Below are 14,721 nucleotides of genomic sequence, written 5' to 3' on the forward strand. Positions count from 1 at the left end.
CAATTTGAGCATATTAAGATAAATGAGCTAATTCTAATATTTGATAAAATAAGGGGATCGAGCAAACTAAATTTGTTAAAATATACTACCATACAACAAATATAGTGCTTTAAAAAAATGTTTTTTAAATATAATGAATTAAGTCATTAATTACAAATAAAAGTGTATTAAGTGAATTATGGTCAAAATTTTAAAATGTTGGAGAGGGAATATATTATAAATAAATGCATATAATTTAAGGTTGAAAATTAAGTTAGAGTTTTTTATATTAATTAGGTGTGATACTAATTTGTAAAATTTCAAGAGGTTGACCAACAAGCTTATTGATCGTCTATCAATCAACATAATGTCATCCCTATTTTAAGCGTGTAATAATTGTGTTGAATTAATTTGATTATTTTTGACTAATCAATAAAAATAAAAAAAATATAATCAAGATAGTAGATATAAAGAAAAAAAAAACGGAATTTGTGATTAATACAAGAAAATTGCCTTCAAACTTAATTTTTAAGATTTGTAGAAACTCTTATTTATAGTAGTTACTGTATACATATATATAATAGGTAAGTTATTTTAAAATATAACAAAAATAAATATAATTAATATTTTAAAATATTTTAAAATTTATATAATTAAATATAAAACATACGCGATTGTTTAAACTTTAAACCATTCACATGATAAAAAAATAAATTGTCCAAATTGAATTTTTTTCAAACATTTTAATTTTTATATATTTATATAAGATTTTTATATGTATTTTTTAATATATATAAGTGTATTTTTAAGATGTGGCTATAGGATGTGGGTGGCAAAAGAAAATATTTATTCTTCTGTATCATAAAAAGTTTAAAAGTAAGTTTTAATATATATAAATATTTATTATATTTTTTGTCATGATTAAAGAATAATAATTAAAAAAATTTAATATGTAAAATCAATGAAAAATATATAATTAATTGACAATTACAAATTAATAAAAGTTCAAAACTTTATGTTTATTGATAAAGATTAGAGAAGAAAGAATACTAAAATGAATTAATTATAAATTATAACTGATATAAAATATAGATTTTTACTGTTATTTCTTAGAGTTATTGATGTTTATATATTATAAGTTAATTATATATATTTATTAAATATACATATAATATGTTTTGATTGTATATATTATAATTTTATATTTAATTAAATATTATATAAAAATAATTATAATTTATTCTTTATTAATTTTAAATACTAACATTTTATTAATTATTTTTATCATAAAATTAATTGATAAATAATTTTATGACAAAATATTATAATTTCTATGAAAAGAAAAATATCACAAATGATCCATTATTAAAAAAAAAAAAAAACTTGTCTATTACGTGATCATTCTCATCGATAGCCATTATTTTCAAAATGTATCATATATAAGAAAAATTATTAAAATTGATAAATTATCAAACATAGTTTTTTAATATACATATTTATTTTTTTAAAATTAATGAATAATGACATTAATATATTATAAGATTATTAAACTTATATTTTTATTAAATGTACACATAATATATTTTTGTCCGTTATGTAATTTTATATCTTATTAAACATTGAGTAAAAAATAACTATAATTTATTTTTTTTATAAAATTTTAATGTTGATATTTATTAATTATTTTTTATCATAATAATATTAATTGATAAATAATCATGTTATACCTCCCCCCTTTGTAGTTTCTCAAAAAGATAAGAGACTGACCCACCATCCACCAATGAAAAGAAAGAAGAATAATAAACTTGCCTTTGACCGGGACACCATCACCGGCCTTCTATTCGCCGTATTATTATAGTTGCCCTTACCTGAGCCCTCTCTCTTCGTTCGCCATAACTCCGATCTCTTTTCTTTCTTTCAGATGTTGCCTAAACTTTCAAAGCATTTATTCAATTTGTTGAACTATCAATTGAACCCAAATGGCTGAATCTGTTGTCACTGCTGCCGTAAAAGTTACACTGTCCGAGGCCATCTCCCTTCTTGAAAAGCAGATCAACCTTCGATGGGGTTTCAAGGACGAGCTGAATGGGCTTCGTGACTCACTTACCATTGCTCATGCTTTTCTACATGATGCAGAGACGAGGCATGTTGATGATGTGCCTGTTCAAGTATGGTTGAAGCAGTTTAGAAAAATTGCTGGTGAGGCGGATGATGTATTGGATGAGCTTGCTTATGAAGATCTTCGAATGAAGGTTGAAACCCAAATTAGAAAGAAGGTCTGCAACTTCTTTTCCATCTCCAAAATTTCCATTGTATTTTGTTTCAAGATGCCTCTAACAGTTAAGGGTATTAACATATCCCTTCATGAGATTAATGATCGGGCACTTAAGTTTGGACTCCAGCAAAGAGTTCAAACTCTGCCTCCATTGTCTACAGGGAGCGAAGCCACCACCCACTCCTTTGGTGACTTGTCTCAAGTTGTAGGAAGAGAAGCTGATGTCTCAAAAATCATTGATTTGTTGATTGGCTCAAGCACTCGACAAATCGTTTCCATCATATCTATAGTGGGTATGGGGGGTATAGGCAAAACCACTTTAGCAAAATCAGTTTGCAACAATGCGCAAACAAAGAATCATTTTAATAAAATAATGTGGGTGTCTGTGTCTGAAAATTTTGATGTTGAAAGGTTATTACAGAGATGTTGAATCTCTTACTGGGCAGACTTGTGACATGAAAAAAAGGGGTGCTGTACTTGAAAAAAATACAGAAAGAGTTAGAGGGGAAACCTACCTTCTCGCACTTGATGATGTCTGGGATGAGGATTTTAAAACTTGGGAGGACTTAAGGGGTAGTTTGCTGGGAATAAATGAAAATAAACGAAGTAGCATTCTTGTCACAACTCGTAAAGAAAATGTAGCAGTGGTAAGGTAAACACCTCATGAAAATAGGTATCATCTTATGAACCTGATAGATGACGAGTGTTGGGCTATAATAAAAAATAGGGCATTCCAAAACTCTTCAGTATCTCCGGAATTGGAAGGGATATTGCTAGTAAATGTGCAGGTGTGCCGTTGGTTGCAACTGTTATAGGAGGAACAATGTGTAACAAATGTGATATACATGAGTGGGTGTCACTCAGGGATAGTTCTCTTTGGGTTTCTTTGGAAAAGAATGAAGGGATCGTACGTGTTTTGAAATTAAGTTTTGATTGCTTGCCTTCCCCATCTTTAAAGCAGTGTTTTGCATATTGTTAAATTTTTCCTAAGGATTTTAGGATCCAAAAGGAGCAATTGATCCAGCTTTGGATGGCTGAAGGCTTTCTTCAACAAGCTAAAGGAAATGCCCAGCTGGCATCTGAGGATATTGGTAATGAGTGCTTCAATGACTTATTATCAAATTCTTTATTGCAAGATGTGGAATGGGACTTGCATAGAAGCTTTATAGGTTGCAAGATGCATGATTTAGTACATGATCTTGCAGAATCCATAAGAAATTCAGAAATCAATAATACTTCTCTGTGGCACTCTTTGTTTTTAAAGTCTAGCTTCTTCCACAACAAAGCGGACTTCAAAGGCTTATGGGTTCTTAATTTTTGTGCTGCTGATATTTCCTCCTCGTCGGTGTCAATTAGTAGGTTAAAGCGTTTGAGATAGTTTGATATCTCAAATACTTGCATAGATAGACTACCTAAATCCATTACTCAGCTGTACCATTTGCAGACATTAAGATCGTTGAGGTGCCGTGCTCTTGGGAAACTTCCTAAAGGAATGAAAAATTTAGTTAGCTTGAGGCATTTACATATCAATAATACAAGTCATGTCCCTGATGAGATCAGATATCTAATGAGTCTTCACACTTTGCCAATATTTGATGTGGGTACAAGATTGTTAGTGGTCCATTTGCTTCTTTTCAACCCATCAATTTGGTGGATTTGAATCTATTCCATTGTGAGAATTTGAAAAAACTTCCAACTCTTGGGCAATATCCCAATCTCAGATTTCTTAGAATCTGTGATTTAAATAATGTGACATACACCAGAAATGAATTTTATGTGAGTAGTAATAACAATAGTTGTGATAGTGGTGATAAGAATAAGCCTAACACATTGTTTCCAGCATTGGAAAAATTCACCTTTTTGACCATGAAAGAAGTAAAAGAATGGTTAGACATAGAGCCAATGGTTCTCATGCTTCCTTCACTAAAAGAGTTGCTAATTGAAGATTGCTGCAACCTAAGCAGTGTTCCAATAATGAGTAGGCTTTCTTCTCTTGAGACCCTCACTATTAGATCCTGTGATGATTTAAGTTATAGGTGATGGACTGTTTCCTTCCAGTCTCAACAATTAGAAATATACGGGTGTGGGAACTTGATCTCCGTTCCAAGTGTAGAGGGTGGTATCTCTTTTCTTGCAGAGCTTGATGAGAGCTGTTGTTATGAATTAAGTAAAATAGAAGAGGGACAGCTTGCCTCCACATGTCTAAGAGATGTATGCATACGTATATGTCCCAATTTGACATCCATTCCTCTAAACCCCGGATCTGAATCTCTTTTGAGCTTCAATTAGAAAGTTATAAATTACGAGAGATAAAGGGTGGACTATCTGCATGCACGAGGCTGGAAAATTTATTGATATGTAACTGTCCTAATCTGATTTCCATTCCCAATTTAGATGGCTTCTCCTCTCTTTTAAGCTTAAGGCTGGAAAGATGTGAAGGATTAACAAGTCTACCAAGTGGATTGCGAACCTGTACTTCTCTTGATGAATTGTCAATAGTCTATTGCAGTAATCTCAAGTCAATTCCAGAAGATGTAGGCCAATTGCATTCTCTCAACTATTTGCGTATACATAATTGTCAAAACTTGAAGAGCATTCCAGAGGAAAGCCTTGGTTGCCTCACCCATTTAAAGACATTGGAATTGGGTCCCTTCTTAAAAGAGCTAGAGTAATTCCCAGGTCTCAGGTCCATCCACCACCTCCACTCTTCCCTTCAAGCTCTGACCTTAAAGGGATGGGCAAATCTAAGCTCTGCCAGGTCAACTTCAACTCCTCACTGCACTTAACGAATTATCAATTCCGAACTTTAGTGGAGCGAAAGCTTTGCCAGAGTGGTTGGGAAACTTCTCCCCTCTTAGATCTTTATATATTAGGGATTGTAAAAATCTGGGGTATCCTCCATCTAATGAAGCCATGCAATGCCTCTCCAATTTGCAGTATCTTTCGATCTCTGGTTGTCTGTGATCAAAGGAAAACTGAGCCGAGCAGTCCAACATCTCCCTCATTCGAAAAATCCACATTTATTAAAATGGAGTGTGAGGCTTTGAAGAGGTAGCTTTAATTTTCTTATGCTTTAATCTTCTACCCTTATCATTTCACTTAACAATTCTTTCTTTTCAACCTGCAGCTCCTAATTTATTCATTATTTACTTAATTTTACTGTATTTTTTTTCTTCATTAGTTTCTGGAATGGTTTTGCATAATATTTTTTAAATAAATATATCATTATATTTACCAACTATAAGCACCAATAAAGACTGAATTTTTAATGCAAAATGTAAGTTCAAGCTTACTTGTCTTTTCTTTGCTGTTATTTCAATCTTGGTTTTTTTTGGCTTAAGCTTTACTTTGCATAATTTTCTAAAATATGGGCCTGTAAATTTGCCAACCATCAATAATAGAAAACTGTGCTCAGATTTCTATATTTTCTTTTTCATAAATTGTATGACAATCTCATTCTGTCATTGGCCCATATAATAAGCATTTACTTTCGCATATAATTGTCCCTGTTTTTGCTAGAAATTTTACAAAATTGTAAGTCTATTTTTGCATCTAGTTATCCTGGCAATTCCTTTGGGGAACTGGGCTTATTATAGGTAGTTTACTTTATCTGAACTACAAAAATTGGTAACTTTGCACAGTTTGGTTTTGAATGAGGAACAGCAGCCAAATGGGGACCAAGTGGCATCTAAAACTGATGAAATCACACAGCAAAAGAGCTTTCGTACCATGAATTTGGGTAAGTTACATTTTTTTTGTCTTTTTGTTTGAAAGGCAAGAAGGATTTTTACTAATACAGAAGATGCATCAATCAAAAGAAGGAATGATCATCATCAGTCCATAACTTTAACCCATAAATGTTCCAAACTCACGAGCTCCTTTAAATCTTTTTAATGTCAAAACAAGGAATTTTTTATATTCAATTGCACTAACCTCAAGCCAATTCCAGAAGATGTAGGCCAATTACATTCTCTTCAGGATTTGAGTATCACGCATTGTCAAAACTTGAAGAAGCTTCCAGACTAGACCCTTGGTTGTCTCACCTGTTTGAAGACATTAAAATTGTTTCCTATCTCAGAAGAGCTAGAGGAATTCCAGGTCTCAGTTCCATTCACCACCTCCACTCTTACCTTGAAGATTTGACCTTAGTTGGATGGGAAAAACTAAGCTCTCTGTCAGAGCAACATCAACACCTCACCGCACTTAACAAATTCTGGCTTCAGAATTTTCGTGGAGTGAAAGCTTTGCCAGAGTGGTTAAGAAACTTCTCCTCTCTTCGATCTTGACATATTTGGCATTGTGAAAATCTAGGGTATCTGCCATCTAAGGAAGCCTTGCAACACCTCTCCAATTTGCAGGAGCTTTATATTGCTGATTGTCCACGATTAAAGGAAACCTGCTTCAAGCGGTCCTAGATCTCCCACATTCCAAATATCAAGATTTATTAAATTGGAGTATGTAGCTTCCAAGAGGTAGTTTTAATCTTCTACCATTGTCATTTCACTCAACACCTTGTATTTAATCTGCAGCTCATCTTTGTTTTTTTCTCCTCCTATTTCTTTCATTATTTACTTCATTTTATTGTATTCTTATTCATGGGTTTTTGGAATGATTTTGCAAATGAGTATATTTACCAACTCTAAGCAGCAATCAAGATTGACTTTTCATTACCAAATTTAAGTTCAAGTTTACTTGTCTTTTCTTTCCTTCTATTTCAAATTTTTTTGGCTTAAGCTTTATTTTGCATAAAATTTTTAAATTATGAGTCTGTAATTTTGCAAACTCTGATATGCCTATATTTCCATCTAGTTATCCTGGCAATTCCTGAAGTAAATTATGGATATTTCACTGTATCTTAATAACGAAAATTGATGACTTTCCTTTTACAGTTTAGTTTTGAATGAAAAATCCAGTTGATCAAATGGGGACCAATGTAGCATCTAAAATCAAATCACGCTACTCAAGAGCTTTGTCCTTAGGTTTCACACCTTGAATTTGGGTAAGTTACATTTTTTTGTGTATGCATTCAATTTTAATGAAACTGTCATTTGCATTATTTATTTGATTAGTATTTGAGCCTTCTTGTTTTCCATCCCTTAAGAATTTGTCACTTCTTGTTATATTGAAATCATGATACAGATCAACTTAATACAATGTGTAAAAGTTTTCCCCCTTCTTCAAACTTTGAAAAATATGGTCACAGATCATCGAGGAATTTCCATTTTCATGTTCATTTCTACACATGCTATTCATTCTTCACTGGATGTGTGCTATTTAAAAGTTTGAATTTACTGTTGGAACTTAGAGCCTTTACTGGCTTGTTTATATTATACTTTAATTTGGTTAAAACCATTCCACTAAACCTCACTGGTTTATATGCAATACTGAAATTTTAAGATGATACTTTGGCAGAAGAATGCACCAGAGAGTTGGATATTTATCCAACACTGAATTTGATAGATCAGAAATTCAAAATGATTTTGAAGTTTTGCCCAGCAGGGGTTCAGGAACTCCCAGGTCTCAGTTTCATCCACCACCTCCACTCTTCCCTTTGAACACTTGAGATTGAATGGATGGGAAAAACTAAGCTCTCTGCCACATCAACTTCAACTCCTCACTGCACTTAAGGAATTATCATTATCAAACTTCGGAAAATTTAAAGCTTTGTTATAGTGGATGGAATGTAAGAATCTAATGCGACTGCAAAATAAGGAAGCCGTGCAATACCTCTCTAATTTGCAAACGGAAGGCTTTGCTTGTTAAGAAGGATGGAAAGAGATAAGAATGGAAAACTGTTTAATCCAATGGTTAAAATTCATAGCTACTTTCCTATTTTATAGCTTAATTAACAATTTTTTCATCTTTATCCCTTTCCATCCTCTCTATCAAGCAAAGCTTAAATGTTTTAGGTTGTCCTCAATTAAACCAAAGCTAGTGAGTTCCTCAATTTTTTTTTCCTGTTTTTCCTTGATCAGAAAACCTTTTGTTTAAAAGTCATCTTCTTTTCCAGATACATTAATTGTATTTTCATTTGTTTAATTGTTGTGCCATGCTATAATCGAAAGGAGCTGAGATGCAGCATTGCATCTTACCTTAATATTGGTAAAAGCAATCATAAGGTAGTCTATTATGTACCTTATTGTCTATTTGAAATAATGGCAATAATAACTAGGATATGATTGACAAGTGTCCTTACTTGATGGAAATATGCCCTAAGAAATGTAGTTAATTCAATTATTATGCATATTTTCCTTTAACTGAATGAGAACATTTTAATAATTTGCTTATAGCATATTGATATTGCTTATGCATATTTTTCATCAGATGGTGATTTAGCTAGACGATGGTTTGGATGGAACCAGTTTCCCAATCCTAGCTTGCTGGAATACATATATGATAAAGTGAGTTAACTCTGTATAATTTATATATATATATAAACATTTTCGTTTTCATTTTGAGCTGTTTTACTTTTCACTGTTCAATATAACCAACATGACCTTTGACACCTCTAAGGTCTGTTTCAGTCTGTCACTATTTAATATGAGACATTTAACATGATCAATAGGTTTGTTTCCGTAGCACAACACCCAGGATTCAGATGCTTAGTCAAGAAGGGCAAAGAATTTTGATGATCCCAGTAAGTCTTTTACTACCTTTTGTTTTACTGGTAATCACCATGCTCAAAATTGTTTTCCACAATGACATACTATTATGCATGTGTGTGGATCTCAATGGTTGAGAAATATGATTGCTTGACCAACTCATATTTGTTAATTGTGAAGGAGTGATACTAGCTTGATTCCATGCTAAGCAAGATGGTCGTGCATATTGTTTGTAGGACCAGAGGCTTAATCTATGTCTTGAACAGGTCCTTCACTTTACGTGTAGAAAGTGGAAAGTGGAAACTCTTCTGAGGCTCAACAGATATGTCTGATTCATAGAACAGTTTCTGCATACTAAAACCTTACTTCTGACTGTAAAGATCATAGAATTAAAATGGTATTGAACATTGTGCATTTTGTTTTTATTGTATGTTTCTCTTTAAATTTCTCTTGTTTTAACCATCTTTCTCCCTCATGCAGACACCAGGAGCTCATGCCGCTTCTTGATGGTAAGCCTTGCTTTGCTATTTCCATTGTCTTTTCTTTCAGTTTGGAGGAGCTATAAATTATTCTTTGCCTGGATGGAGCTTTTGAAGTACCCGAGCTGAAATATGAAACTGATCTATGTGTTTTTTGAACTATTTAAGCATTATGACTTGGCATGGAGTGACATCCATTTTTGATACAAAGTGATTCACCTGCAAAGAAGCACGAGTATTGGTGTGTTCTTAGAGGAGCTGAATTCCATCATGAAATCAGGGGATGTCCCATATCTGGATCTGAAAAACACAAAGTCATGCCATCAGTTGGTTTCAGAGAAGCTACAAATTCTATCCCCAAATCAGGGGATGTCCAGTATCATGTTCCTTTTGATCTACTCCTATCCAGCTGGCCAAATCTCAAGTTCTCAACTCTTCCAAGTCTCTGCCTCCGATAGACACTAGCAGTTGGAAACCTTCATCTTCAAAGGCCTTCTTTCGAAAGTTGCAATCAAGTCGATCAAAGCTAGTCTACACACACTGAGAGCATCAGGCATCTCGCCAACACTGATTCCGTGTCCCTTGGAAAGGAAACTTGCAATAAGGAAAAGTTAACAACAGCAGGAACACGTTGTCTTCTTTGCTGCTGATAAGAGTGAACTAATCTCCACAGCTTGAGAGCTGCCTTTCTTTTTGATGCTGATAAATAGTTCCAAATCAAACTGATTTTATCCTTCTATTCGGAGCTTGTTCATATGATCTGACTGAGTAATCTAAATCTAAGGAATAAAAATATGTTTCTCTTTTGTCAGTTATATCCGAATACTCAAATGTTGGAACAAGAAATGGTAGAAGTGAAAGAAAACTCTGGTAAATTATTTCAGAAGGCAGGGCTTAATATATTTATTTATTTATTTTCCTTTGCAGCCACGACCCACCTCCTCTCTTCTTCCCCTGTTTTCTGATCACCCTGGTTTCCATTTCAATCCTATCCACTACTTTATTCCTTTTCCGGCATCTTGCCGCCAGGCGCTGCGCTGCTCCATCTTTTCTCTTCGTTCAATGTTCGGCCACCAGTTGATTAAATTCTAGAATTGGATTTGATTTGGATGGTTTATTGCTTGTCATGTATGTACTTTTAGGGAGTTATTATTATACAACTTTATTGGAAAAATGGTTTCTAGTTGATTATCCATGAACAGGAGGAAAGAAAGGAAATGCAGAGGACACAATCCATCATCTAGGAATGAAGATTTAAATTGGGTAATTCTATTTGAAATTTGACAGTAGACATTTGCAGCTCTTTTTTCCTTGGTATTGAGGTTGCCGGGTTTTGATTTAAAACTAATATCTAAAATTAAGAGTTAAACACTTTATTAACAAACCATTCGAAGCTGATCACACTTGCAGCTTTCCATTAGTAACAGGGCCTAAAATGGATATTAGAATATAGCATTTTCCAGCATCAAGGTCTTCTACCTTTTTTTTTTCTATTAGAATATAAAATTTCATAGATGTAATTCTTCATTATTGAACAAGAAATTCCCAAAATAAATGGAAAATCTAGTAAGTTGCTTATATTATAATAAGGTAGTACAAATTTCCCTCTCTGAAAGGCATTTACATTTTCCAGGATTGAAAATCTAAGACCACTATTCAGATGGTGATTGCCCATCAATAGGTTTTCCTTTCTCCCTCATCTTGGAAATTTCTTGTTTCATTGCTTCCTTCCTCTTCTTGCTAGCTAGTACTTTTGCCTGCACACCACTCACATTGGGGTCTTTTTTCTCCTCCGGCGGAGGCGGTGGAGGCTTTCTAGCTGCATGTGCGTTCCTCGGGTCACCAACATTCAAGCCTAGCACTGCACCTGCCAAGCTCAATGTCACAGTCCTGCACCAGAGAATCCCCACAACACAATGTTGCATTGTTTGCATCAAATCCTACTGAAGAAAATTCGATATCTACATATCCGTCTTTGCAATTATTTTGACCATCATCTGAAGAATTCATATCAGATGATCTTTTCACAAGAAATCTTGGTTTCAAAGCTAAAAATGAAGGATTAAACCCAAGCATCGAACCCTTTTATGATTATGTAAAATTTTCGAACTTGGGCATATTTTAGATACATACATACAATCATATATTTTTTTTTATACAGCAAAAGGGTTTTAATATACAAACCTGCGATGAACAAGTTTATCATCCAAGACTTGATTGGGTTTCTGGCAGGAAGCCCACACACTGTGCAGTCCTAGAGTAGGAATGTGAGATCTAATCTTCTTTGATTTGGCAATGTGTGTTGTTGCACTGCCTGGAACAGGAGTTAGTGAATGTGCCATTGACTCTATCACAAGTCACAACCTCGGAGGGTTGTTTGAATTCAAATAAAAAATTAGACAACATTTTTGTTTTTGGAAGTCAAATTGTGATGTAGAATGTGACTGGGTGGATTATGGATAGAGTTTGCAGGTTTGGATGTAAACAGAAATGAAAATTCATTGGTTCGGACTCGATAAGGTTCTTTTTGTGTGGACCGTTTTATGGGCTTTGATATCTTTGTATCGTTCATTCAAGGGACTACTCTAAAGATTTATGTATATTTATTTCGTATTCATCATATGTAAATAAGCAAGAATTGATATAATTTATGTCAATACATTATAAATTTTGTTAAATTTATATATAATTTTTATTAAAATTAAAATTTTACTAAAATTTTAAATTATATTATTTTTATTATAATATAATATAAAAATAATAAAAATAAATAATTTAGGCTTTCGTACTTTGAGATCAGCATCCTACATTCAATCCTCCCTCATTCAATCCTCTTCCTCTTTAACCGACACCTACTGCAGCGTTAAGATTGTGTAACCGTTCAATCAACTTAGCTTTCCTTTCCTCTTAACTCAGCTTCTTCAAGTTGAATCTGCACAATAAAATTCATGAACACAGTAAGATATACACAAAGAAACTTCAACAAACACAACTTTCATAGCATCTAATCCAAAGTCACACACAGCACACAACAACCAACCTCTTGTGCCGCCATTAGGCGGCTTCTTTTCAGACTTGTTTGCAGTTGGGTCGGCGCGGATTATCTGCCTCCATTCCTTTCTTAATATGCTCACTAATGTGAGACTGATATTTCTCTGATTCATCTTCTATCAAAATCTACAAAATAATCATGTCCATTCATCCATTCATACTATAAATTTTGCTACTTTTTACTCTACATGGACCTGTCACATTGCACTTTCCTGCTTCTTCTTTTTTTTTTCTTTTTTTCTTTTTTGCATTTTTACTTTTTTGCATTTTTATTTTAATTTAATTTTTCTTTTCATTTTTTCTCTATGTATTTAATAAAATTTTTATATATTAAAAAAATCATGTAGGACTCATTTGATTTTATTGATTACAAAAATATTTTTTATTTTTAAATTAAATAATTTTATAAAAAAAAAAGATATTGCTAGAAGTGTTGACATATAATCTCGATTTATTTTTTTAAAATTTTTTGCTTTTTATAGTTTTTGTTTTTATATCCGATTTAAAAAGTGCATTTTTTTAATTAAGTATTAGGTCAAAGTTTTTTATTTTTTATTTTTAAAAAATGAGATTAGGTCGAAAGCAGTCTTAGAGTGTTTCGTCTCACTCCAAGTATATGTAAAAAATATATATTTAATTATTTATTTGATTATATGCATATTATATTAATAAAATTATTATGTAATACTTTAACTTAATAAATTAAGGTATATATATATATATATATATATATATATAACAACTTATATTTAATAAATTTCGATTCGTCTCGATTTAATAAGTGCATTTTTTTTTTAAATTTGGATATAGTTAAGTTTTTTTTTTTAAATCAAGTTCAAGTTAAAAGCATGTTTAAGGTGTTCCATCCCACTTTAGGTATATATAAAAATATATTTTTTATTATTTATTTAATTTTATATTTATATATGTATTATATTAGTAAAGTTATTATTTAATACCTTAATTTAATAAAAAATTATTATATTTATATTTATATTGTAGACACCCCATTTTATCCAATATTCAATGAATTTTAAATTTTATTTCGATAATAAGTTGTAAAATTGTTCAATCAAACTTTAATTTATAAAACTAGACCCTAAAGTGTTTTTTAATTTATTTATATTATTTTCTTTCTTTCTTTCTTTCTTTTTGGTAAAGAAATAAATCTAACTTTTTATTTTTTTAAAGGTTGTGATTTTATTTAGATTTGAAATTTAAAAATTGAGATTGATTTTGGTAATACTTAAGAGTAAAGTTTCTACAAGAAAGAAAATAAATTTTGACAAGATCTTAATAGATTCGATTGGTATTAAAATTTTTTAAAGGGATTCAATCCCTGTATAAAGAGCTCAATGTCAAGTTCAAAAAAGAACAAGAAGCAACACAATAGTAATTATCAAGCAATTAACACAGCAAATTGAGCAAATGCAAAGCTTTGAGTTTTGAGAATGAAGCTATTTGGCAAAAAGGCAAAAAATTAATAAGCAATTGGAATGAGAGATCACAAGAATAATCAACAAGGCAATAAGCAATTAAGAAATTAACAACAATCAAGAACAATCACAAAGCAAAAAAAGAAAAAAAAAAAGAGTCATATACATAACATTAAATTTAAAAAAAATCAAACAAATTTTTTTTTAGCAGTAAGCTTTATTCTGAATTGGTCTAAGAGCATTGGTTAGATACACTTTTTTTATTTATTTATTATGGTGTTATATTTATTTGTTATCTAATATGGTTTGGGGTAATATTTGTGATAATAATTCTTTTATGAAATTATTTTATTTTGCTAGTTTTTTTTTACTTATTTACTTAATTATATTTTATATATTATTTATTATTTATTTATTTAGGTTTTATTTTTTTACCTATTGATTTATTTAATTGATGAAAATAAAAATTGAATTATATTTTTAAAAAAGTGTAAATATATTATGATTAGAAAGTTGTAAATATGTTTGTATCATTATTTATAAATAATGTTTGTGAATAAATAAAAAGAATGTAAATATATATTTTTCATAAAATATTTAAGTCGACAACAAAACTTTTTTAAGTAAATAACGAGTTTATCTTGAATACTCTTGAAATGAGAAAAAAAAAATTTAGTGAAAAGAAGTGGAGGGATATTACTACCCAAGTTCAATCACCACTCACTAAAAAATATACTATAATTGTATTTCTAAATACCCTCAAAAGCTCTATATTATGAAAAGATAATTGGAAATACCACAAAAAATTTGGCTGACATGGTTATTTCTGAAGAAATAATAGAAAATACAATCAAGAATAGCAAGCTTGAAAGTGATGATGCAACTAATACAAAAAAAAG

General features: G+C 31.4%; 1 protein-coding gene and 1 pseudogene across 2 annotated transcripts; one reads left to right on the forward strand and one right to left on the reverse strand.

Moving 5' to 3' along the window:
- Nucleotides 1–1,810: 1,810 nt before the first annotated feature.
- On the forward strand, nt 1,811–10,221 carry LOC111279390 (putative disease resistance protein RGA4; annotated as a pseudogene). Its single transcript, XR_016334653.1, has 14 exons — nt 1,811–2,681; nt 2,982–3,904; nt 4,051–4,159; nt 4,313–4,465; nt 4,534–5,012; nt 5,192–5,305; nt 5,896–5,993; nt 6,194–6,726; nt 7,144–7,253; nt 8,579–8,655; nt 8,820–8,891; nt 9,123–9,253; nt 9,337–9,365; nt 9,504–10,221. The product of XR_016334653.1 is annotated as a putative disease resistance protein RGA4 (transcript).
- Nucleotides 10,222–10,886: 665 nt separating this feature from the next.
- Nucleotides 10,887–11,800, reverse strand: LOC111280086 (uncharacterized). The gene is made up of 2 exons (XM_022867246.2): nt 11,520–11,800; nt 10,887–11,225 (listed from the first exon to the last, which is right to left on the reverse strand). Exons 1-2 carry the CDS (start codon nt 11,675–11,677, stop codon nt 10,988–10,990), a joined length of 396 nt encoding a protein of 131 aa, XP_022722981.2. The 5' UTR covers nt 11,678–11,800; the 3' UTR covers nt 10,887–10,987.
- Nucleotides 11,801–14,721: the final 2,921 nt, after the last annotated feature.

Source organism: Durio zibethinus, chromosome 27, assembly GCF_047325235.1.
Source record: "Durio zibethinus cultivar Kanyao isolate XHJ-2024 chromosome 27, ASM4732523v1, whole genome shotgun sequence".
In the NCBI taxonomy this organism is placed as follows: Eukaryota; Viridiplantae; Streptophyta; class Magnoliopsida; order Malvales; family Malvaceae; genus Durio; species Durio zibethinus.